The 25,438-nt window shown below is 45.4% G+C and overlaps 3 protein-coding genes across 3 annotated transcripts; 2 read left to right on the forward strand and 1 right to left on the reverse strand.

The window, feature by feature from the left end:
- Positions 1–17: 17 nt before the first annotated feature.
- On the reverse strand, positions 18–6,344 carry PMPCA (peptidase, mitochondrial processing subunit alpha). The gene is made up of 13 exons (XM_068656920.1): positions 6,222–6,344; positions 5,930–6,120; positions 5,564–5,643; positions 5,171–5,253; positions 4,768–4,862; positions 4,503–4,603; positions 3,856–4,119; positions 3,519–3,611; positions 3,133–3,251; positions 2,568–2,658; positions 2,299–2,361; positions 1,705–1,849; positions 18–1,365 (listed from the first exon to the last, which is right to left on the reverse strand). The coding sequence occupies exons 1-13, from the start codon at positions 6,272–6,274 to the stop codon at positions 1,196–1,198; spliced, it is 1,548 nt and encodes a 515-aa protein (XP_068513021.1). The 5' UTR covers positions 6,275–6,344; the 3' UTR covers positions 18–1,195.
- Positions 6,345–6,388: 44 nt separating this feature from the next.
- On the forward strand, positions 6,389–9,584 carry ENTR1 (endosome associated trafficking regulator 1). Its single transcript, XM_068656922.1, has 6 exons — positions 6,389–6,699; positions 6,985–7,058; positions 7,368–7,479; positions 8,081–8,143; positions 8,676–8,815; positions 9,233–9,584. Exons 1-6 carry the CDS (start codon positions 6,448–6,450, stop codon positions 9,324–9,326), a joined length of 735 nt encoding a protein of 244 aa, XP_068513023.1. The 5' UTR covers positions 6,389–6,447; the 3' UTR covers positions 9,327–9,584.
- A 37-nt stretch (positions 9,585–9,621) lies between these two features.
- Positions 9,622–25,438, forward strand: SNAPC4 (small nuclear RNA activating complex polypeptide 4). The gene is made up of 23 exons (XM_068656902.1): positions 9,622–9,766; positions 10,632–10,669; positions 11,043–11,201; positions 11,729–11,854; positions 12,414–12,492; positions 13,095–13,176; positions 14,025–14,129; positions 14,778–14,850; positions 15,171–15,335; positions 15,448–15,595; positions 15,937–16,043; positions 16,283–16,377; positions 16,872–16,966; positions 17,132–17,217; positions 17,665–18,060; positions 19,086–19,175; positions 19,400–19,637; positions 19,743–19,813; positions 20,129–20,224; positions 20,344–20,371; positions 20,958–23,059; positions 23,864–23,991; positions 24,936–25,438. The coding sequence occupies exons 1-22, from the start codon at positions 9,622–9,624 to the stop codon at positions 23,978–23,980; spliced, it is 4,641 nt and encodes a 1,546-aa protein (XP_068513003.1). The 3' UTR covers positions 23,981–23,991; positions 24,936–25,438.

A 25,438-nucleotide genomic window follows, 5' to 3' on the forward strand; every position in this document is an offset into this window, starting at 1 on the left:
GAACTCTTGCTACTTACTCCAGTGACTTCAAGGGCTCTTTATTTTCTTTAAAAACATACACAACAACTGAATGAGACTTCCATACCATGGGTTCTGTAAGAAGCAACACCTTTTCTTCCAATTGCATAAAGAAAGGTACGGTGATAAAGCAGACCATAGCTGCCTCATAGTGTTCTGCTCCCAATTTCATTGTTCCTTACAAGATACACCAAGTCCGTGAAATGCTGCAATGCAGCTGCCTACATTTTTAAGCCCCTGTATTAAGGGATTATGTAAAACAAACCATTTTATCTTCTCTCTTCTGGGTCTCCATACTTCAGTTTGAAATTAAGTGGCAAATATTTGTCCTCTCTTTATGTAACATGATGGCAGTCCCATGGCAGTCACTTTTGGTATCACAAGCTTCCTCAACATTGTTGATCTTAACTACTAGCTAGCTGGGCTCCATTGCTGCTGTTAAAACTGAAAGATCTGTCTTTCTGCAAGACCTTAAGTTAATCGTATGACAATTTGAAGAAAAGTAGGGTACAAGTTTAAGGTGCAGCAGCAGCGACTCCTTTGAATAACAATTCAGGCATAAAAAACCTTCTACTCTTTTGCATAATTCACTTTCAAGTAACAAGAAAATTACTTTCAGGCTAGAGTGAGTGTCCATGTAGCATTATGTATAGTACCTCCATCTATGGACTCCCCAGGAAGTTATGCTATAGGTCTACTTTCCTCTGAGTTCTAGCAAAGTTAAGTTATTCCCAGACATACAATGTCTTAGAGTATTCCAGAGGGTAAATTACACAGAAGTGATCCATGATGTTTGTAACAGAACCTGGACTGCGGGAAACTTGTTGCCTGATTTCAGATGGATAACAACTATTTTCCTAACTCACTTTGACCAAATACTTGTTCCCCTCTGTAACAGCTGTAAATTGTCTCTGAATTCAGGTATGTGAGCCAAGCCTTTTAACAGCAGCCTTCCTCTGGCTCATCCAAAGCCAGGATGGGCTGAGAAGCCCAATGTAACGAGCCCTTCACAGACCAGTGTTCTGAAGCAGCTTTGCTCAGCTGTAGCATAGCTCCATGTTTGCACAGTATGCCTGGAAAGACTGGGGAAGGAGTGGAGTCACAGCAGTATTATAAATCAAAAAAAATTAAAAAAAAAAAAAAGCAAGTCTCTCAGATACATGCAGGATGCGCTGCTTTATCGAAAGAGCCGGTACATCCGAGGAAGTCGCCCATCCTTACTGGAAAGTGCTGCTTGGATGTGTTCATACGTGGGCAGATCCGTTAAGTCACCCAGTGCAGCCACAGCTGGTTTTTTATGAAGCATCTTAGTGACCACTCTTTTGATGTCAGCAGATTTCACCTGACCTGCAGAAAAAAAAGAAAGCCAGAGCTGTGACGACTACATGTTAAATAGCACGAAGCAGCTTTACTATGATGCTGGGTCAGCCCCCTAGCTGAGAAGACCAAATCACTAGCTCTGGACCTTCTCTATCATACTTAGCTTTTTCCTTTCTTCTAACAGAAAAAAAATAAATATGGTATTGCTTGCAAGCAACTGAGAAGATCGGTTTGAAATATGTATCCAGTCTTTACGCCCCCATGTTTTCTCAGGTGATTCACCACTGCTACAGGAATGTATTTTAAGTTGCCACCCCCAGATTGTACCTACAATTCAATCCAGGCAAGGAAAAACAGTTTACTCACTGATCAGGGCACAGAGCTCGTGAGGTAGTTTCCTTGTGTTTGTGGCCAACACTTGGCGTCCCACATCTTCAAAGATAACAGGCCTAGACTCAAGGTTCATCATGAGCATGGACTTCAGCTGCGTCTTTGCTCGCTCAAGTTCTACCTGTGAATGAGCAGCAAATACAAATGTGTTCAAAGAAGACTGGCCACTGTTCTCTAACACAAGCTACCATCAGTTTCTGAAAAACACGGGGATGGCTGTGTTAGTGCCACATTCTGGTCCATGAAGGAGCTGGGCTTTTTCTTAGACAAGCTGCCTCAGGAAAGGGAAAACAGAAGGCAGCTGACTGCTTAACAGGCAGACTCTTGGCATTAAGAATGAGCAAAAGGCCTTTCCCTTGCCCTAAAAAATAATGCTGTGAAGACCTACAGAGCACCTAGGAGGAAGGTGCTTGCAGAATTTTTTGTGAATGTTCTGCTAAATTTTCTATGTTCTTTTAAAGTAATACATGAAGTAGCTGATCTACAGAAAAATCATCCCAGCCAAAGCCAACACAATGCACTATTTCAGCTCAAAGACTGCCTATGTAGTCTGTAAGTCAGGCTGCTGACCTCTCCGACTGCTCCTGCCATCAGGATGAATTCTCTCGTGATAATTTCCACCATCTCTCGAACCTAAGAAAAACAGGTATTTGAACAGGTTAGAACAATGATTAATTACTCTATTAAAATAGCGTAACATGCTCAACATCTAGCTCAATTTCAGGAAAATATGATGTTACATTCCAATAGTTTTGCAGTGTTTAAGTACAAAAGTTCTCACATCACTGTTTGGTAATAAGCGACGCGATCACTTTCTAAGGATACCTGGTTTTGAATACCTGTTTTGGATCAGCACTGGCATGTATACACAGGAGACCTGTATCCTCGTAACTGTGGTGGTAAGAAGTTGCATTATACATCCAGTGGTGCCTACAAGTATGCAAACAAAATTTTTAAGTTTAGAAAACAGAACTTAAATGTCAAAGTTAGACACACATGGACAGTGAGTCCCCTCCTAGCTCATTTTCAAGATTCTCAGCAGTGCTAGTAGGAACAGTCAGTCCCTTTCTCTGACAATTTCTCTGTGTGTGCTATCTCCTTCCTTCTTGCCATCAGCATCCTTGAGACCAAAAAGTGAAGGATACAGCAGTACTACTGGTACCTAGAGCCAATTCTTTTAATATTCCCTGGTTGAAAGGATGGGTTGGGCTAACAGAGGAAGATAGGACTCCTAGTCACTTTTGCCCTTTATATCACCTTGTCAGAATACCTTCTAAAAAAATCAACCCTGCATGTTTCAGGCAGAATAAACTGTAAAACTGTCTTTCCCAAGAGGAGGCCTTCCATGTCAATCTGCTAGAGAAGACAGTTTCTGCTATTCATTAATCAAGAAGACAAACAAACCTGTTGAGTACATTGAGGTACAGCCGAGTGAACATGCCTTTGCCAGGCCCGCCAGCTGAAAAGGAGCCACCACCTCCCATCATCATATTTAATACTGCAAAGGGAATGAAGTCTTCCTCCTGAATTGCAACAAGAAATTCAGTCACCCAATAGCAGAAATCAAGCAGGGCTCAAGGGTGAGGGATGAGTAAAGAGAGAAAGAGTCCAAAAGAAACATGGCACAAGAAGAGTGTAAAGGTCAGTGCCTTTATCATACTGACAGTGAAAAAGCTGCCTGTACACGCACCATCAGCAGCGAGAGTGCCAACACTTATGTAATGAGAGATCGTAGCCTGGGAGTCTGCAAGTAGAGCAACCGAAACAGAGCATTTCAGGCAGGTACTTACTAAAAATGAGCAGCTTTCTAACCCAATCATAATGTGGGTAAGCTCCGGGATTGGAGTAGGGCCGAGACTCACATCTGACATGTCTTTTTCAACCTGTGTGAAAAGCAAACAAATTATTAGGACATTTTCATGTTTGTTTTATTCAGCGTGATAAATTCATGTTAATTAACCTGTCACCCAGGTAATGGCTACCATGGTCTGTTTGGACTGCATATTCACAGACTACTTCTACATGACCAGTACATACTTTTAAAAAAGCAAATCCTACAAAAAGTCAATTCAAATCCAAATCTGAACCTCCAACAGGAAGGAAAAGGCCACCTCCACCTTCCGTTACCTTGACGATGCCTCCCGTGTACTGAGCCACCGATCTGTCCACATCCTTGGCCTGCGCGCTGCCCCACACCGGCTCCACGCCCAGCAGGTATTTCTTGGCACACTCCACCAACTGCTCGTGCTCGATTCCCACCCCGGCCAGCACCATCCTGTCGGGCGTGTAGTAGTTGCGCAGGTACGAGTGCAGCACTTGCCGGTCGATTTTGTTAGTGTTTTCCACTGGGCAGAACCTGTTCAGCCCAACTGTGTTTTCTCTGTAGGCTGCCTAAAAGGAAACATAAATTGAAGCAGCAAATATTGCTTCAGGCCCTCAACCTAAACCTTCCCTTTGTTTTAGAATTATGCCTGTTTGAGACATGTAAGAGAGGATGGGCTGAGTGTTATTTTACTAACGTCTGCATAAATCAACATGTTAGCAATAGTAAGCTATGGTTAGCTTTAATTTATGTTACAATCTTACGCATATAAGTGTGATTTCAAAGTGGAGGGAAAGCAAAATTTCTCCCTCACTGAAATCTAAATAACAGAAGCACTCTGTTTTCTAAATAGTCTGAAATAAACCCTGCAGTTAAGGAAAAGCTGAGAAAGTATGCAGCATGTCTCACAGAGGACACTAAACATAAAAACGTGGACTTTTCAGTGTTTTACCGCATGGATCATTTCTGTGAGGAGAGGCTCTGGATCAGGTCTCATATTCAAGTCCTCCAGCTCAAACCGTATGGCCATCCGAGTCATCTCAATTTCTTCATCTATAATAAGAGAGGAAGCAAGAGATCGCCACCACCACACAAAGTACTCACTGGGTACAGGAGAACTCTGAAGTTTCTTGACAAGCATGAGCTGATGTACTCTCAAGCCCGCTCAGAGTCCTGCTCTGGGACTCCGTTTTGAGGCAGATGTTGTGTTCTCAGACCTGATAACCGGGGCTGCAGTGCCACGTCTGCCAGCAAGTTGACCACCGTGTCCAGGCCTTTGGCATCAGCAGAAACAGCGTACATGATGGTGTCCCTGCAAGGCAAGAGGGGCTCTGCACCGGGGAGTCACATCCCAGAGCATTCAGTAAACGTAATTCAGGACACCATTGATAAAGAGGCCACGACGCATCAAGTGCTTTGAAAAGGCAACAGCACTGCCTTCCATTACCCTGCCAGGTTCACTTTTGGGACTTCTTAGCAGTTGTCAGAAACAGATTTCTGATACTGAGTACCAAAAAGCAACTTCTACGCTCACACACCAGAAAAAGCAAGGGTTCAGCCACCCCAAACCACCGCGTTACAACCATTAGGGTAACCGAGGATGCAGGAAAAGCCTCATACCTTGAAGCCTGACAGTCACAAATGCCCCCATGCTTTTCCAAGGTGAGGAGAATTTCATCTTTGCTGCCAAACTGAGCTGTGGACTAAGAACGAAGACACCGGTGTTACGGATTAGCAGACTGAGAACTAACAGCCCTTCGGTATAGCTCAGAACAAACATCTCCTGCTCCATCACAGATGCCTCCTACGTTCTTTAAGTCACTAACGAGTCACTAACGTTAGAGATGAGAGCATGACAGACTTTCAATACCATCAGCACCCATTTAAACAAATTAAACCCATGCTGCCGCGGTGAGGACAAGCTGCTCTTTCTCCCCTTGCCCTGTCACTCACGCTGCCGGCAGCTTTTGGTATTTCACACAGGGACCCGCGCACACCAGGCATGGTACTCACAGAGAAGGCCAGCTTTTCCAAGAAGTGCGAGATGCCGCTCAGGTACTTGGCCTCGTGCCTCGATCCCGAGTTGATGAGCACTGGCGGGGGAGAAGGCGAGGGGTTAGCGGGGCTTTTACCTCAGCAGCTGCTACGGGAACACCACAGGGGCAGCACAGGGCCTTGGTGTGGAACAGGACAGCATCCTCCTCCTTCATCCCCACCACCTCCTCCTCCTCCTTCATCCCCACCTCCTCCTCCTCCTCCTTCATCCCCACCTCCTCCATCATCCCCCCCTCTCCTCCTCCTCCTTCACCGCCACCTCCTCCTCCTCCTCCTCCTCCTCCTCCTCCTCCTCCTCCTCCTCCTCCCCCGCCCCCCACTCACGCCCCACGGTGCAGAACTGCCCGAATTTCCTCTGCGAGGCCACCCTCAGCCCGTTCTCCAGCGCCGTCACCCGCGTCTCGAAGCGCTCCCGGCCCTCTGTGGCGGCGAACACCGCCTTGGGCACTCCGGGCAGGGGGCAGCTCAGCGGCACGCCGGGGGAGACGCCTCCCGCGCTGTAACTCCGGCCGCACCTGCGGGGACAGCGGCAGCCGCCGTGAGGGGACGGCCGAGGCCCCTCAGCGCCGCCTCCCGCCATTTTCTCCCCCCTCTCCCCTCACAGCCCCGCGCTCACCGCCGGGCCGGGCCCCACGCTCCGCGCCTCAGCCAGGCCATGGCGGCCGCCATCTTGCCGTCCCCTCCGCGCTTCCCTTCCGCCCGGCGCCTCGCCCCTCTCGATAGGGATTGGTGGAGACGTTCGGAAAGCGGCTGGTGATTGGCTCGCTCGCCGAAGTGGGCGGGGCGTGCGCTGAGGTGAAGCCGCACCCCTCTCCGGGCGCTGCCTGAGGGGGGCTGAGGCGATGGCGGCGGAGCCCGGCCCCGACCCCGGCCCCAACCCCTTCTCCTTTCACGAATTCGTGCGCAGCCAGGCCCGAGGTGCCCGGGGGGGGCTGCTCCCGGCCCCCGGCGACGAAGAGGAGCAGGAGGAGGACGAGGAAGAAGAATGGGGCGGCAGCTACCGGCCCTGCGCCGTGGAGCGGGCCCACCTCGCCGCCGGCCCCTTCAGTGAGGGTCCCCTCGGAGCCCCCCCCCCGCCGCCCGGCTACGAGGAGGTGAGAGCGGCCTCGTCACTGCACAAGTTCATAATTTCACACAAACAGCGGTTGGCTAATTACACGGGTTGTTTGCTTCCTCGTTTCTGTGCCCTACGGGGTTAGGTGAAGTTAAGTGGCATCGAGAGGGAAAAACTAGGTGTGAAAGTAACCTCGAATGCCACTTTTTAGCACTAAAGATAAGAAAGTTGAATTATTTCATCTGGTCCTGGCCTTGGAATGTTAGCAGCGTACTAACCCTATTTACGACTGCCCTCGTTTCTAATAGGAGCTTTTATTTTTTAGCTAAAAGAAGAGAACGCCAGTTTGAGAAGCAGGATCAATAAGCTTCAGATTCTCTCCGAAACTCAAGCAGACAAGTGCGTAAGCCACGCTTACATCCCACGGTGATGGGGTAGCTGTTTGTTGGGGAATTACCTTAGCTAGACCAACTGTGACCAGATGAACTTTCTGTATGGCCATTGTGCCTTCAGCTGGATAGTTTAAATTACTGCTGGTGGATGCTGAATGCAGAAATCCCCTGAGCTACAGCCTGAAGCTGTACTGCTGTGGGAAGACTTAACTTTTCTTATAACGTGGAAGAATTGAGTTTCTTGTTCCTTCCTGAGAATTTTCTTACAAGGGTATTAGATGTTCTAACTGCTTACTGAATGTTCTCTTTTTTTAAGGATGAGGAAACTCGAAAGAAAGCTTGAGGAAAACAAAATTAAAGAAGAGAAAGAAACGCAGGACTTAGAAGCCATGGTGCAGCACGTGGAACAAAATCTCCAGCTGATGACAGTAAGTGGTGGTGTTTCCCGTAGCAGCAGAACCTTGTTCACACTTGGAAATTTGCAGTTCCACTTCTGTTCCTTCCTCTCCCAGGAGAGCAAGGGAAGCTGAAGTGATTGCTTCACCCACGTGAGCACTAAACAACTCTGCCATGGGGCTGTGTTTTTTGCTTATAGCAAGCCTGGGTCCCAGTCTAGAACTCCTTTCATTGCCTGGGGTAAGGGAGATCTCTGCAGAAATACCATTTTTCGTATTCATAAGCACCTTCAGCTGCTTTTTTGCTGAGTTCTGCAAATGCCTCCTTTATGAACTAAGAGCAGTTTTTCCTTCTTTCTTATTCTGGGTACATTTTCCTCTAGTCCAAAGAAAAAAAAAAAGTAATGGTTGGAAGTAACGGACTGCACTTAATAATGAGAAAGGAAAAACTGGGAGGAGAGGAGGGAGGTGACCGGGTGCACCATCCCCACCTCATAAAGCATTTAGAGAAAGAGGTGCTGCAACACAAACTTACTTTAATTTCTGTGCTGGAATTGCGAATTCCGATGTTCCTCAGGCTGCTTGCTGTGTCCTAAGGCCTGCTGTGGTTTCAGTCATCTTTATTCTCTTCCAGAAACGGGCTCTTAAAGCAGAAAACAGTGCTGCAAAACTGAAACAGGAAAATGCCTTACTGCAGGTACGAAGCAGTTTATCGTTAAGGCCGTGCTCAGCGTACTGGGACTTGGGAGCATCTTGACATCGAGGCTACAAAAGGGAAACTGAGAATTCCTAACTACACCTCATTTTTCCTGTCAAATGTTATAAAAAACGTACTGGATTAGAATGCTTAAGCTCTGTGCTGACTGTTAATGTCATTTTTGTGACATCTGGTGCTTGTTTTGTGGTGCTGTCTTGGAACTTAAAGTTCTTCTTAAGTTTCACATCACACTCAAACGCAGTTTGGTACTTGGGGTTGGTGAAGGCCTGGAGTGCTACAAGGCAAATAGATATTTACCTGTAGGAAAATGCCTTATGAAGAAGGGAGGGAAATTGGAGAGAGGTTACAGTCCCGTGTAGGGGCTCTCAGAGCTGGGAGGACTTTCTCTCTAGGCGGTCTGGCTAAAAATCCGCTCAATACTTGCTTCACCCTGCTCACAGCCGAGTTCTGTGGTTATTTTCACATCAAGTGTTTCTTTTTTTTATATATTTTTTAATTTTTCCCTCCCAAGGTTCAGCTGAAGAACTACAAGGCAGAGAACGAAGCGCTGAGGTCGGGGCAGTCGGCGAGCCTGGCTGCGGTGAAGCAGAACGCCGAGGCTGCCTTCCAGAACCTTCTCACGGTCATCGCGAACTCACGGTCTGCAGTGAGGTGAGGCTCAAAACCGGCCCCTAACACCTCCCACCCCCAAACTGGCATCAGGAGCACCACGAAACCTCACGGGGTTGGGTTTATTGGTGGGTTGGGTTTTAGGATTGAAGCTTGGGGTCTTGTGTGTGCCAGGTGAGCTGGTTAGTCCCTGTTTTTGTTACCTGTGCTTTATTTTTTTTCTGAAAAATGACAAAAAACGCCACCTGGGTGCGTTATCCTCCCCCCTCTAACGTGGTGTTCTCCCCTGCTGCAGGGGGTTGGGTTGGTTTCTTGGGGTCTCATGTTATTGTGCCAGGTGAGTGAGTTAGTCCCTGTCCTTTTTGCTAACCTGCGATTGATTTTTTTAAATTTTTTCTGCAAAATGCTCGGAAACCCCCGCCCTGGTGCCTTACCCTCCTCTCCCATCTCGCGCTGCAGGCAGCTGGTGTCGGGAGCGGAGTCCCTGCAGCTGGTGGCCGATCTCCTCAAGTCCATAGACAGCATCTCCGAAGTGCCCGAGGACGGACAGTGAAACTGCCGGGGGAGAACGGGGCCTCGCTGCGGCACTGCGGCCCCACCGGGACCGGGAACGGGACCGGCACCGGGACCGGCTCCTGCCCCCCGCCCTCACCCCCCTCCCGCAGCGGGCGGGCGCTAGGACCCAGCGCTGCTCCGGGCTGCCCCGCCTCGCGTCCCATTGGCTGCCCGCTGTCACGTGCCTGGGCTCAGCTGACCGCGGCGCTGACTCCGATTGGCTGACGGGCGAGAGGGGCGGGTTCGGAGCGGCCGCGGCCTGGTCCCGGTGCATTCGGGCTGCGGCCGCCGCCATGTCCGGACGCCCCGCGCCGCCTCCCGGTGCCATGGAGCTGGAGGCGGAGCGGGAGAAGATCCGCAGGGAGATCGAGGAGCTGGAGCGCAGCCTGCAGCCCGCCGGCACCGGGCTGGACGTGTCGGACTGCAGCCTCGGCTCCGGTACGGGCCTCCGGGCGCTCCGGGCCCGCCTTGCCCGCTGGCGTCGGTGCGAGGAGCCGCCCGCACGGGCTCCTCAGGCTGTCCCGGCGGAGGGCAGCCCGCGGGCACCACCGCTCCGCTCGTTTCTGTAACGAAACCCGCGGCAAACGCTCGAGGGAGGCTCGGAGAACGGCCCCGACCCCTCCCGGAGGCGTTCAGGCAGGGCACGAGCTGCCTTGTGAAATGCGGCCACCCACCAGCCGCTGGCACGGTTAAACCGGCTGATTCCCCGCTCTCTGAACGGACCACGTGAACCCCACTGCATCATTCCACTGCTCAGCCTGGCTGTGCTTCCTAAAATCGTTTTTTCAAAGCAATAAAGGGGGCAAATTAAAAGCTCTGGTGTCAGTACCTCTGGTGGCTGTCACAAGTCCTTCACCTCAGTTTTCATAATGTTTCTCCAAAGATGTCAGAACTCCATAGCCACACTGAAGGCAAAACCAGTACTGCTGAACACTGGTGAAAGGTTGCTAGGTGGTCATGGAATATGGGGTTTGTTGGGTTGGAACATTCACTTGTCTGCATGTCCTGAGGCCTTTATTTTACCATGAGGCACGGGACCAAGATGCAGCTTGATTGCTGCTGTAGCCAGCAGAAGCTGCCAATTTTCCTACTCCAGAACCACCAAAAAAAAAAAGTGCATGTGCAGCATATAACTGAACACTTTCACTTGAGGATGTTGGCAATACCTGAAAACCCTAATGCTCATGCATGAGACACTATGTAGTACCTTATTCTGTGTGCTTTAATTGAAAAATCTTTGGTTTTGAAGCTAAGCTGTGTTTTTCACTGCAGTCGGCGTTTTTGTATTTTTGTTGTCTGACAGATACTGAAGATGATGACCCAGATTCTCAGGAAGAAATGGTAACCATTTTCTCTTTAAGCATGTCTTTCCATCTGTCTACTGAAGGGGATAGAAAGAAAGGGGAAATTTTGCGCTGTTCTGGGTAAAGAACAGTTCTTGGCAAGGTTCAGAGTCAAACTTTGGACCAGATAGCATGATGAAGTAATGGACAGAAAGAAAGGGAGCTGGGCAAGGCAGGTAACCCTGCCTCTGGGAGCATTTGAAGCAGCTATCAGGGAGAGACAGGTGCTTCCAATTCTTTTTGAGAATCAGTTTTGTGATACAATAGAAGTATTGAGTTACATGAATAATAATCGTGCTGCATACCTGCTTCTGCTCTTCAGAGCAAGCATTTCCCTCTCTTTCTTTTTTAACTCTTTAAAATGCCTCAAGGAAGTGGAAAAAGAAGAGGACATTAGTGATGATGATACTGAAAACAGTCTGCCAGAAGATCCAGAAACATGTCTGCAGATGAACCACGTGTACCAGGAAGTTATCCAGGAAAAGATTGAGGAAGTTGAGCTTCTGATTGCACAAAACAAAGAACAGCAGGTGAGCAAACAGGAGTAAAATGTGCTTTTTTTAGGTTGCTAGCTGTCATCTTCCTCTGCCTCATTCCCAGTAAAACTTTCTACTACGTTAATGTACCGCAGGTACCAGTGGGATCAGCAGTCACGGTCCTTGTTTATGTGCTGGTGTAGTTACCAGCCTGCGTGGACAGGGACAAGGAGACTTGGGTTCATTTTCTGCATGGCAATTCAAACCAGTGTCACCTCAATGGTGACCTTTGGAGTGGCTTACTGAAGATTCCATCTCTTCTTACTATCAGAAATGCTGCCACTGGAGAATGTTTTAGCTATTAAATCAGAATATACATGTTTCTTTTTGTCTTTTTATCTCCATTGTACTGGAGATAAACCCGTGAAGTTCCAAATCCCACTGTTAACACATGCACTAATCTGTAGTCTGGTGCTGCAAATTATTTGAACCCTTCCTGGGATGTTTGTGACAGCTCAGCCACTGCTCTCTGAAATCAGGGAATTTAAAGGTACTGACATGGTTTAATTCTTTTATTGCAGAAAGAAATCATGTGTGAACTCGATGGCACAAAAACAGCAAAAGCAGCAGATGGTAGAAATTTACCAGCAAATATATTTCTGGGCCATTTTATGAAGCCATACTTTAAGGATAAAACAACAGGAATTGTAAGTAAATATAACGAGGTTGCAGTGATAGATTTAAATTGTATCTGTGTTGTAACAGTGTTACATTGTAACCTGTAACTATCAGTATCATTTCTGACTTTGCAATCTCTTTTTCCCTCACTTGTTGCTTACTGTCCTTTGGAAATGTTTGTCCAACTCATGGCTAGTTGTGCCACCTGAGAGTTCAGAACGATGCCATTCCAGCCATGGGGCAATTGAACGTTGTATTTTTCAAATGTACCAACATGTGTTAAGTCTAATTTAGAATGCTTCTTCAACCAACGGTCAGCTGATGTGAGCAGGCCTGGCGTTGAGCTGAGAATGTGCTGTGTAACTGTGGGCAAACTTCCTTAAGTGTCTGCTTATATATTATGTTTTCAGACATATCTGCAAGCTAGTACTAGTAAAGGTGACTAAGCAGTTCTAATGTGGCAGCCTGTGCAAGTCTGAGTTAGCATTCTTTTTTTGCAGTGGCTCATACTAGAGTTCTAAGAAGAATGGGTAAATTTTCTGTGTATCCGACTCTTCTAGCATATCTAACCCTTCTAATGTTTACTAGGGCCCTCCTTCCAATGAAGATGCCAAGGAAAAGGCGGCTCAGGGCATAAAATCCTTTGAACAACTGCTTTCGACAAAATGTAAGGAACCGTACGTGCTGCTCAGCATTCTGCTCTAACAAATGTCTATCTTTGTATCTTTGCTCCCCCCACATCTGCAGTTAAACACCAACACTTTGGGTATTTCATACTTGAATTCACAGAAAGAGTACTTAAAAGTAAATGGGATGCTTTAGGAATTGATTTGCTGAATTATTAATGACTTCGTTCCTTTCACTTGCATTTGGTTTGATGTGTCATTCCATCTCTCCCATGAACACTCCAAAAGCAAATGAGACCATGCAAAGGTAGTGTTTAGATGAGAGAAGTTCAAGAGACACTTAAAGCTCTAGGTGCTTACATCCACCTGCCTGGTGATCTTCATTGATGCCTCCTTGGAAGTAAAACTGAGTAAGAGGCTGCAATTTGCCGAGGTCAGACGTTGACGTTAGTGGTTTAGGTGGGGAATATAATTAATTTACCTAGCTTCTGATAGTTCCTTTGCTGAACAAAATGAAGGATGAATTCTTACTGAAGACCTGAGGCATACTTTTAACAATGATGCTGAAAGCAATGCGTCACTCTCTTTTTTGGCAGTGGTTTTGTACTAATCACTGAATGCTTGATTACTTTATTTTGTCAAGGGAAAAGCAGAGAGAAGGTACTATTGCAGAAATCAGTCATAAGTGATCGCTTGCAGCGCCTGCTTCAGCCAAAGCTACTGAAGTAAGTACTGTGCAAAAATCCTTTCCCGTGACAATGTAACATCTGACATAAGGAGAAAAAATATGTGGACATGCTGCTGCCTTCAGCAAGTTCTGTGTTAACTCTTTGCAATTTCAGTAAGGTTACAAAGCACAGTGGGGATTCTTGGGGATTCTTTACCACTTTGGGGCCTGGGAATTGCAGCAGTGATACCCAAACTCCATGTCCTGAGGGCACCAGTGCAGAGGATGATGCTGTTGTAGATGGCAGCATCCTCCATTCTCTGTTGCCAGCTATATTATCTGTGTGTTACCTGGTATTGAAGGGTCTTGGACTGTAAAGTTCTGACCATAAGCAAGAGGTTACAGCATTCAGCTTGGACTGTAAACAGTTGATGACTGTGTTGCAGGTAACTGGCAGGTGGAATGGATTTGTTGTGAAGATACTGTAGCATTTTATAGCCATCTATTTCTTCTGTTGACACAGTGGTATAACTTAAAATAGTCTACAGGGCTTGAAGCTGAACTTGATATGTTGCAAGTGAGCCATAACAGTGTGTCCAGTGAGAGATTTATGTGCCTAGAGCTGGTACAGTCTTGTTTGTTGGCTGCTCACATCGCTGATTATCTCTGTAAATACCAAAATGATTAATCTGAGACCTGTTCTGGGTCAACCGTTTGCATTGAAGCAGTAAAAGTAGGATGAGTTTGCCATGTGGGAAAACTTAGAAGAACAGTTTTGTTTACTGCATAAATAAATTGAAGGAAAGAATGATACTCGTGGGGAAACCACCTTTGCTATGTATCTTCTGATGCCATTGACCTACTTCACATCTAGTCTCAAGTAATGTTGAAAATGTCTTTGAACAGGTTGAGTTACTGGAATCAGAAACTGGAAAAAGTCAAGACTGAAATGGAGAAACAAATCTTGGAAAAGCAAATCAAAGAAGTGGAACAAGAAATAGAGGCAATTAAGTAAGAAGTTACCTTTATATGTTCATGGTGAAAATGCAAATATGTTCTTGGAGGCTAATTCCTAAAGTTCCCTCCTTCCTTGAGCACTTCTGGTTATGACATTTGGAGAAACCTTCACATAAGCCAACACAAATAAAACTATCAAATGCCGTTCAAACTCTGCAGAGCTCTCATCTCTACAGCTCTTCACTAAGAATCATGTTTTGGGTGTTGATCTACAAATGTAATATGTACAGCCAGTGTAGAGGCACAGTTTGAAATAGTTTTTGTTTTAGCAACAAGGAGACAGAATTCTGCAAATTCTAATAATTCTGAGCTTTTGCTTTCTAAAGCATCCGGAGGAATTCATTTTGATACAGCATTTAACTGTTTATCCTGCTAAACTAACATGATCTTGTAGGGGGCTGTTTTTCAACAGTGCATTCCTTATACTTAAGTAAAATTATTTTAGTAAACCCAGTAAGAAGGAAACCTGGTTTGGGGAAAAGTTATGGATGTTAAAGAGCCTGATGCTTTGAGGTAGTCAGGTTTTGTGGAAGTTGATAATAGGTGAGAGGAATAAGATGAAGCAAGGTCAGGCAGAGAAACTGACTGTTCAGTTAACTTTTTAATAGGGCTCTTTCTTTCTCTTTGTATCTTTTGCTTCAGCCAGCTTCCAGAAAGTGACTTGTTAGGAGACAGATTTGATGAGCATGACTGGGAGAAAATTTCAAACATCCATGTAAGTTGGGAGATCAGCTATTTTATTACTTCTGACATGCGTCCCTTATCTTGAGAGAAACTACACCTGAACTGGTGTAGTTTTCACCCTGTTTCCATTATGCACTGCTAGAAGTTGACTGTTGTGTGATTTCAACGTGGCAAGCATGGAAGCATTGGACATTTGTTGTTACTGGTTAAATTTAATATGTTAATTCTGAAAAGAATTAGCAATAAAATATGTAAGGATTAGAAAATATATCCTTTGTATCAGTGTTTGTGTCTTTCCAGTTGTTTCAGTCCCAGCTACAAAACAGAGAAGATTTTTGCTCTCTCTCTTAGTTTGATGGACAACGTAGCTCAGAAGAACTGAGGAAGTTTTGGCAAAACTACGAGCATCCAAGCATCAACAAAAAGGAATGGACAGAGGAGGAAACAGAGAGGCTGAAGAAGATAGCTGCTGAACATGGTTATTTGGACTGGCAGACTATAGCCCAGGAGTTGGGGGTAAGGCTGTGATACTGGAAACGAGGTGAAAAATCTTGCTTTTTTTTCTTCTTGCTTTTTGTCCTCATAAATATCCATTTTTCTAAGTAGCTTTTGTTTTTATTGCATTAAGACAAACAGGACAGCTTTCCAGTGCTTGCAGAAGTATCAAGCCTATAACAAAGACTTGAAAAGGAAAGAATGGACCAGAGAAGAAGATCTGATGCTTTTAGAGCTTGTTCAAGAGATGAGAGTAGGAAGTCATATCCCATACAAGAAAAGTAAGTGATGTACAAATAAAACGTTTTCCATTCATGTGTGAGGGTTAGTTGTTGTTTGTTGTTTTTGTTTTCCCAGGCTTGTGTGTATTAATACTTCTGCATGCTAGAGCACCTAGCCTGCTCTGATTGGAAGAATTAGTAAAGTTTTATTTCCTATGAGTGCTTACATTTCCACAATAGTCACAGTTCTGTGTTTTTATCCTACGTTTGTAGCCTGTTACCTAAATAAGGTACAGAGTGCCCAAAGAAGGGCAACAAAGATGGTGGAGGGTCTAGAGAACAAATTTTATGAGGAGTGGTTAAGAGAGCTAGGGTTGCTTAGCTTTTCTTTGCATTTCTAGTTGCTTATTACATGGAAGGAAGAGATTCTGCCCAGCTGATTTACCGATGGACCAAGAGTGTGGACCCCAGTTTGAAAAAAGGACCCTGGACACCGGAGGAAGATGCTGTAAGCTCTGTTCTCTGATTTCCTAGAATTGCAGGGTACAAAAATGGAATGGTTAGAATGTTAGAAATTTTTATACACCTGACCTTTAATAGTGGCACACATGGAATTTGAAATGGATTAAGATGGGCACTTTACAAGTCAGAGGGCTTAGGAGCTCCCAAACACTTCTGAGACTTGCAATAGATAATAAGACTATTACTGATGAGAGTTTCAACTCATTCTCTGTGTGATTAACATAGATGCTGTTGGCTGCAGTTAAGAAGTATGGAGAACGTGACTGGTACAAAATTCGGACAGAAGTACCAGGCAGGAGCGACGCTCAGTGCAGAGATCGGTAAGTACACTAAAGGAAACAACTGTTCTTTCAAGCTTATTATCCAGAGATAAGCAGAAGTAGGGAATGTTTTTGTCCCGAACAATCCAAAGTTATCCTGAAACCTGAGTGAGTGCATGTAGGGAGGAAAGGTGGTCATTCATGTATTGTCTGTGTAGCTGTGAACATTACCTAGTCAGTCACTTCCTGTAACTGACACCAATATTGCAAGAGGTGCTGAGCCATCTTCAGCATTGGACCCAACTGCAGGAGGCTTAAGAGTGCAGCATGTCATAATTTCAGCGATGTTTTACACCTGCTCATTTTAATTTTTAATTGTGTGGTTTGATGTTTAGAGAACAAAGAGATCGTAGCCATGCTGTATGAAAGGAGTAGGAATGGGACCCCTTAGAAAATCTCATAATGATGCTGTGTTTTTTAGCCTCACATTATGCGGTAATGATCAGAACTGTACAAACAAGGTTGAATGTTCCTTTAATGTTTTTATTTTGAAGGTACTTAAAAGCATTGCACTGTGATGTAAAAAAAGGCAGGTGGAGTTTAGAGGAAGAGGAACAACTAATTGATCTGGTGCAAAAGCATGGCCTGGGTAAGTGTGGCTGTGGATTAACCTTCAAAAGCTTAGAGAAGCAAGCATTATTTAGTAATTGACCATTTAAATTTCTTTTTTTATTTTAAGTGGCTGACAGAAGCAGGCTCTGCTTCATTCTGGTGATTGCAAGCTTCCATGTGCTCTGCTCTTCATCCTTTTTAGGTCACTGGAGTAAAATTGCTTCTGAGTTGCCTCACCGGACTGGCTCCCAGTGCCTAAGCAAGTGGAAACTCATGATTGGGTCTAAGGTACTGTACAAAATCCTGTTATGTCACAGTCCCATTTATCTTTTTAATTGAGAGTCTTTAAACTAAAAGTGAAAGTATGTGAAATCAATACCAAAATTGACTTTGATTTCATATGATCAATTTTATCAATCATTTAATTAATTTTATTGCCTTGAAATTCCCACAAGGATGGCATAAACTTACGTTTTCTTATAGGTACATCATGAGTTGCCAGGTTTGGCACAAAGCACTCTTAGAAATATTGTGGTTGCTTAAGACCATGTTAAAAACACTGTCATGTTTCCATTGTCAAAGCACCAGCAGGTGCTGCTGCACACTCCATTTGGAAGCCACATGCTTCTGATAGGATACTGCCCCACAAAACTTTTTAACTTACTGATTTGAGAGATTTGCAAGTCAGGGAGGAACACTGGCTAAAACTTGTCTGTGCTCTTTTTGACTAAGTAGAAAAGATCAAGGCCAGCAAAACGGCGACATGTAGAAGAAGAGAGTACCAGCTGCTCAGACAGCAGCAGCGAAGACATAGAACTGGACTTAACAGACAGTTCAGAAGAGGAGATAACAAAGAAGGAGGAGTGTGCGTTTCCCAGCATTGATCTGTGGATTCCAACGCAGTCAAGTACACAGGAGTCGAACAAAGGAAGATACCAAACTTCATCCCTTTTCTCTTCCATGAGTACTAATGCAAGGACCAGTAACAGTGAAGTTCCACGTGTACTGTGTGATGGAGGCAAGGACGGAGTCGCTGATAAATCTGCAGAACTGAACACCATCCTGAGGGGCATTGCACGCCCACATTCAACAGACATCACCGTGACAAATCCAGTAGAAGTAATTAACAAGGTGAATCCTGGGATCCTCAGTCTGGTTTTGATGGAATTTCAGCTTAGATCAGAAATTGCCAGGAAGTACTTTCGCTGCAGTAAAGAGAACAAGTAATGAATGATAAGTAGATGATAAAATCTTTCTTGCACCTCTGTTAGTTGGTTTCTTGTTTTACCATCAGGGGGTGCTATTGGAAATTGAGCTGTGGGATTAAAGGAACTTCTAGCAGTGCTCTCCCCTGACCCTGTATTATCTAGAAAACAACTGTGCTCTTTCCTACCCATAATGTTAGAGAAACAAAACTTTTTCCATATTTTTCATAAAACAGAATTGGCCGGTGAATTGTGGTTACTCTCTCTACCTAGACTAGAGTGCATAGACTTAGAGTTTGTAAGCACTCAGTTACCTGTGCATCTGTCTCATTCTGAGTTTAGTTTTCATCCCAGATCAGACACTGAAACAGTATAAACCCTCCTTGCACGATTTTGCAGAAAAATACAACACAAGAGAAAATATTTTTGCTTAAGTGAACTTAAATAGCATGTGCATCCCTCAGCTGCAGGGACAATTGCACTGATGACAAGTTTGTTGGTTACAGAAGTGGTTATGGTATGCGTGGTTTGTAAATGCTTGTCTGATGTAATCAGTCTTTTGATTTTGATTGCAGATAAGGCATGATTTTTTTGACCAGAAATTTAGGGAAGAGTTGCTGACTTTTTTTCAAACTTCTCCCTATTTCTTCCCTTGTACTGTTAGGCCAAAAAAATAGAAAGAGAATAATCCAGTACATTTTGGGTGGGTTTTTGTGGATACTTCATGCTAAACCTTAAACAAAATAGACATTTGGTATTGTGGTAACACACAAGGACGAAAAGATAAGGTAAAGATCTGCACTTTGGGGCTGATCTAATATACTACAATATTTTCAGTAGCAGAAAAGTTGAAAACTTTTGTACATTTTGTGTGTAACGTCGGCACAAATAATTTTCTGTGGGATACTTTCCATTACACTCTTTCTTTTGTACTCTCTTTTTTTTTTAAAGGCTTCCAGATGTGGAAAGCAAGTGCTACAGGTTACCCTGGAAGATGTGAGAAGAGTATTAAGAAATAACACGTGCTATCAAATGAAACTTGTAAGTGCCTCTTCTGTCTTGTCTGCTCCTGTGATGTGTGCACTGCCAGGCTGTATTTAGTGGAAAATAAGCATAGAATCACAGATCTTACTTCACTGTAGTCCCAAGAGGGAAAAGGTTGTGGTCTTTTTTTTCATAACTACCTTGTGAATAGTTTGTTACGGGACTAACTTTGCTAGAACCTACCAAATTGGGATTGTAATTATGTGTTTATTCATGCACAGCAATCAAAGATGGTAAAACCTTTTTCCACTGGTTTAACAAAAATGTCTGGAGCTGCTACATCTGCTGATCAGAAGCTTCAGGGGCTGCAGCTGAAGAAAAGTTATCGTCAAAAGAGAGAGCGTTTGAAAAGAATAAACCTTGACAGAAAGCTTCTGATGGCTGTGACACCTTGGGTGGGCAACGTGCTGCTGCCTTGCACCTTGCAGACTGGGAAGATGGCTTTTCATCAGACAAAAGGTAGTGGTAACCCATCAGGGACAGCACTCTCCTACTCTCTAACCTTGTTTCTGATACCTTCTAAGTGAGCACCCAGCTGATTTTCATCTTGGGCTCTTTTTCTAGCTTATGCTATTCAAGAGAAGATGAAGTCAATCAGTCTCTCGAGCACTCCCCTGTTCACGCTTTTCATTCAGGTAGGTTTTACTGTCTTCATAGCATCTACTTTTAAACAGTGGTGATCTTTTTTTGTATTTGATACCTAAATAAAAGGTTTATCTTTGCTCCTTAAATTAGTCATCTGATTATTGGGTTAATCTACTCTCATGGCTTACATATGATGTGTACTACACTCTGCATCCATTCTAATACTGTCAGGATTTTTTCTATAACTGTGAAAATGTGCCCAGAATCTTTCACGTAAAGCCTCCCCTATCTATCTTAGATTGGCACTGGCTCTACCAGAGTATTTTTGTTCTGAATCAAACTTTTATGAATTTCTTGTCTTGCAGCTCTTCCAGATTGACACCAATGGTTGCATGAAAGTTATTCGGGAGGGAAGACTAAAGCAGTCAGAGCTGAAGGCTAATGCAGCGGGGCCTCAGCAGGTATTGTGCATCACATTTCAAAGCTTTTCCTACCGGAGTCTTGACTAAAGTAGATGTTTTTCAATGGCTGTGGCAAGTGCTACTGTATCTCAAGTATAATTTAATGTTTTCTTTGGCAGGCTTCCCAAAATGTGGAGACTTCTTCAGGTACGTACCAGAATGTTTATTTTTATGATATGCAGGAACTTTCACTTAATTCATCGATGCTGTGTTAATGACTAATTTAACTGAAGGGGAACTTCTGGAACAAAACGACATTGTCTTACTCATTTTTGGTAGTTCCTGGATATTTCAGTTATTGGCTAAATGTGTTGCTTTTGGTAAGGAATGGCAAAAATACTGAAGGGCCAGGGGACCAGTGGCTTTGTGCCTGTCTGACAGTCTGTAGATTATCACTGCTAAACTTTTCTCAAGCAAGATGCTGGCTGTGGGCTGGAGTAAACATGCTGGCACCAACCAAAAGCCCCATTTATTGTCGTCACCCTGGCTGATGTGCAGTGCTTGTGTTGCACTGCCCAGCACGGTTCCTCCTGTGCAGTGTTAAGGTACATTTCTAACCCGTCTGCTGGTTAAATAAATACTACAGCGTTGGGGGAGCTCTCACAAGCAGAAACTTTGCTACTTCCTGTGCTGGATACTTGATGCTTAATAGCTAAGGAATGGCTTCTAAAGCCTTTTTCCTTTTTGAAGACACTGAAATGTTTCCCCCCCCCCTTTCTTTACTCCTCTACAGGCAGTTCATCACAACCATGTACTCAGAGGAACTCCCAAAGGGGCGTTCCAAGGAGTGCTGTCAGAAGACCTGTTGCCTTAAAAGCAAGGGAGACTTCTGCTGCTGGTCTTCAGAGCAGCGCTCCTGCTCTTGCCATGCAGGCAGCTCTTCCAGCCCAGGCACAAAGGCAGAAGCCTAAAACTGTCTCAGAACTGCTGAAAGAGAAGCGGCTAAGGGAATCCCAGGCCAAGGCAGCTATGCAGAGAACAGTATTTATTGCCCCACAGGTGTTGGTTCCAGGGCCTTTGATAATCCAGCAGCCACCACAGCAAATTGTTCCCTCTGCACAGGCAGGGAGCACACCTGGAGCAGTTGGTTGCGCAAACAGCGACGTCCAGTTTGCACCAGCTCAGCTTCCAGCTTTTACTTCTGTTGTAGGCTCCACTTCTACCACCACTGTGGTTGAAAACCATTCCTCATCAGCACCCAAAACCGGGGAGAGCTCTGGTTCCTCAGAAGGACTAAAAGTACAATCCGATAAGGAACTAAATGAGCAAGCTCCTCAAAGTAGCCCTGAAGGAGGTGGTTTTCCAGGCCTGAATCCACCTGGAGCAGAGCAGGCCTCAAATCAAGGAGGGTGCAATGGTCAGGTCCTGGCTGGTAGCTCAGTTCCAGTAGTGCTGCAAAATCAAGCTTTTGTGCCTCGTCAAATTGCAGTGGTGCCTGTTGGCGTGGAGTCTGGCAGCAGCAAACTGTCTCTTCCCGCACCGCTTCCCTGTGACCCGAACGGTAACGGACCACAGCAGAGGCCAGGCAACTTCTTGCCTGCTCTTGTAGCTCCACAAGCTGGCTCCCGTTTGGTTCCCAGCAGCGTGCTGCCTTTCACCTGGGTTGTAACGCCGCAGGCTTTGCTCCCCACCTCTGTGCAAGCTGTTGTGGGTGTTCCCCAAGGACTGCCAGCTGCTGCTGTGAAAAGTCAAAGCCAGGCAAGCGTGATGTCTGATGGCAGTGCTTTAGGAGTGGCTCCTGTACCAGTGGGAGCAAATACACCTCACCCTAGCAGCGCAGAGACAAAAGCACCAAGTTCCCAGTTAGCTGAAGGGGTACCACTGGGAAAGACAACCCTTGTAAACCATTCTGTGAATCTCCTACCTGTCACCTCAGCCAATCCTGCATGCAGCACACCCACTGTTGCTTCTGCTGATGCTTCCTCCAAGACTTCTGACTGCTCTGCAGCTCAGCATTCTCTTCCAGCTGATGCACCAGCCCTGCGTGCTGCGCTGCTGCCCCAAACACAGCTACCTGCAAGTACTGCAGGGTCTGATTCCCACTGTGCAGCAAGTCCTGTGAGCTCAGAGAAGAACCAGGATTCCTCTACACCAAACGCATCATCTTCCAACCCAGCCATCGTTACAGAAGGGGCTGTGCTCCAGCTGAGAGACCCAGCTCCTCCTAACGACGTCCCAAAGAACTCAGAGGGTTTTGCTGCCCGAGTGTTGAAACCCAGACCTATCGCCTCCAAACCACCCACTACGCAGCCTGCTGGGGGTCCGCCCCAGCCAACCACTTCTAGCGCAGGAAAAACTCAGCTCGATTTCAGCCTGATTTCCCTTGAGGACGAGGAGGTGGTGAAAGAGTGGCTGAGCGGGGAGCAGGGTGTCCAGGTACCGCCACTGCAAACCAGGTTGCCTTATTTCCCACCTTTCTTGTGCAACTTAAAAACCCTCTCAAGACTGCTTCTGCAGAAGGCGGCTCTGGAGAAGCAAGCAGCGTGTCTTCTGCCTTCTGATGGTAGTCGGGATGAGGGCGCTGGGGTTGATTTGCGTGCCATCACGGAACTGGTGCATCAGAAACTGGGCGATGACCCTGCTTTTCTCCTTCTGAAAGCCAGATTCCTGGCGGCCTTCACGCTCCCTGCTGTGCTCGCCACTCTGTCTCCTCCAAAAGTGGTGACAACTCTGTCAGGCAGCAGGAAGCAGGATGACGAGAGTGATGAAGAGGAGTGGCAGAGTGAGAACGAAGTGTCAGAGGAAGAGAGTTCTGGCAGTGAATTAACAGGCGTGCAGTCGGATGGGACAGGTGGTGAGGAGCCAGGAGATGAAGACGCCGATTTTCCGAATGAGGTAAAACAGAGGTGCCAGGTACTGAAAGTGGAAAGTTACTGCCAGCTGAGCATTGCTCCCACTGGAATCTAGGGGGAAACTCCCCCTGATCTTAAGTGTAGCAGAAATGTGGTTGTCTTGAATAAGCAGAGTTCTGCACCTGGTAACAGCAGCTCTCTTGTTCAGCTGTGAGCCTTTGGTCTTCACAAAGATAAAGGCCTCGCTCCTGTACTTTTTAAATCAGGCCCTTGATTTTCATTGTCTCCATTCTTCAAGCCCCTGTAACATAAGGGAACTTGCGTGTTTGTTCCTGTTGCTGTTTAATGTTTTCCTCCCAAATTATTTGATGTGACTAAAGATTATTGGAGTATATGGATTGATCTCAGCCATGATACCAACCAAAAATCACTCTGATTTTATATTTTTTTTAAATTAAATCTCTTAATGCCCAACACTGTTTCTTACAGAACATGCCAGGAAGCTGTGTAGTTCAAACTTGTATTTCAATAAATTGTGGCTCCAAACCAGACAAAAGAAATGCTAATGAAGATGAACAAACAAGGTCACTAGCTGTTTATACAGAAAGATGACAAAGGGGCCTAAAAAGCAGCAGTCATCTTTCTGAAAAATGCATGCATTTGGATGTTTTCTGCCACCTGTGGTCACAGTAACCTAACAGTGTGCTCCATGCTTAATTTTGAATGTAAAGGGAATATTTTGGAAATCTTGCTGAGCTCCCTAAAATAAAAAGATGGGTTGAAGGGGCTGAATATTATGCTGGGTCTTGCGTTAGTGTGCACATAGTCTGTTCTGCTTACCTTGCAGGGCATGGGAGCTGAAGAGATTGCACAATCCGTCTCGGGCTCCTACACGGATGTGACTGATGCCAGCGCTCCTCAAATCAGGAGGAGTTCCCGCCTCAGGAAAAGGAGAAGGACGTGAGAAGGAAACGGGTTAGTAATCGTTCTGTGAATCTTGCCTTTCTTCTCTTCGAAGGGAGAACCTGAAATACCTTCGTCTGTGGCACAGCTCAGACAATGAATCATGACCCTAGGAGCGGATGGGTTTGACTTCCCTTCCCTTAGCACAGAGTTCTGCAATCATATATTAAGACATATTAAGTCACATATATTCTGTGACTTTCATGGGGAAAAGGTGATGTCTGCATGATAAAACTATATATAAATGCTGTAAAGTTTAAGCATTTGGCAGCCTTTTAGACCTTGCTGCTGCCTATTAGTATTATACCTGGTGAGTAGGTACGGATGAGGCCAGAGACTTGGCTGCTAAGGTGAGGCCAGTGTAAGAATAAAGGGTCACAGCCTGTGGGACAGGAAAGCCTGGGCAGCTGCTGCTGATGGCGTGGATTTGTGTGTGGGAGCGCTAAATACTCGAAGTAGAAGCCAAAGTAAATCATTGCTGCGGGTTGCAGCAGGCTGGGAGCAGGACGTCCTTGCTCTGTGTTGTGAGGCTGTCCTGGAGGTCCTGGGCAGGCAGCCTCAGCTTTTTGCACAGTTTGGTGCTCTCTGTTGCCTGGCTTGTGAGTCTTTAAGAGGAGGTGAGGAATAGGATTAAAAGATGGTGGGAAGCCAGGGCTTAAGACTGGTGGATTCATCATTGCAATTCATCTTTGAAGCTTCATAGCTGAAAAACTTTCTCCTCCTATACAGTTCCATTTTCTCTGTGTATACTGGAGTAGCTCCTGTAGGGTACAAGTGTGTGATGTTTTAATGTGTTGAGGACCAAATGAGTGTGAACGGTGTTTGATTTGCTTGCTTGTTGGCTGAGATTGACTTTTTTTTTTCCCTTCTCCTTTAGAACAAGTTTCAGAAACTCCCTATTAAAAAAAAAAAAAAAAGTCCTGTGACTAACTGGAGTTGTTTGTGCTCTGTTACAGGAGTCACTTGACTGGGGTCTGCCTTGTTCCATGGCAGTAGGAGATACTCTTTGCACTATTCACTTTTAATGCTTCCAACAAACTGACCACACAGACCTGGGGAAGAGAGGAAAATTGCTGGAGTGGTTTCCTCATCGCCTAACAATGTCTTCTTGTTTGGACAAGTTGCAAATAATGAAGTCAAAATGCTGGAGGGAAGGCTTTGAGGCACAGAGCGATTCTGTTCTCTTTCAGCACCTGCCACAAATGCTGTGGGGAGGGATTGCTGGAGACCTGGGGTAGCCAGCAAGGATGGTTATTTATTTCCTTTTTGTGTTAGCCCCTATTTATGTGAATGTTTATCTGTATTCAGAGTGTGTGATCCATTAGATGGTTGTTTTAGTGCTGTGACAGTGTTGTTTGACAGCTGACTGAATACTGCTGAATAAGCAGCAGGTTAATTTTGTATCAAATGAGCCTTGAGTATTTGTTGAAATACAGATATTTTATTTTTCTCACTTAAA

The sequence above is a fragment of the Anas acuta genome, chromosome 20 (assembly GCF_963932015.1).
Source record: "Anas acuta chromosome 20, bAnaAcu1.1, whole genome shotgun sequence".
Taxonomy (NCBI): domain Eukaryota; kingdom Metazoa; phylum Chordata; class Aves; order Anseriformes; family Anatidae; genus Anas; species Anas acuta.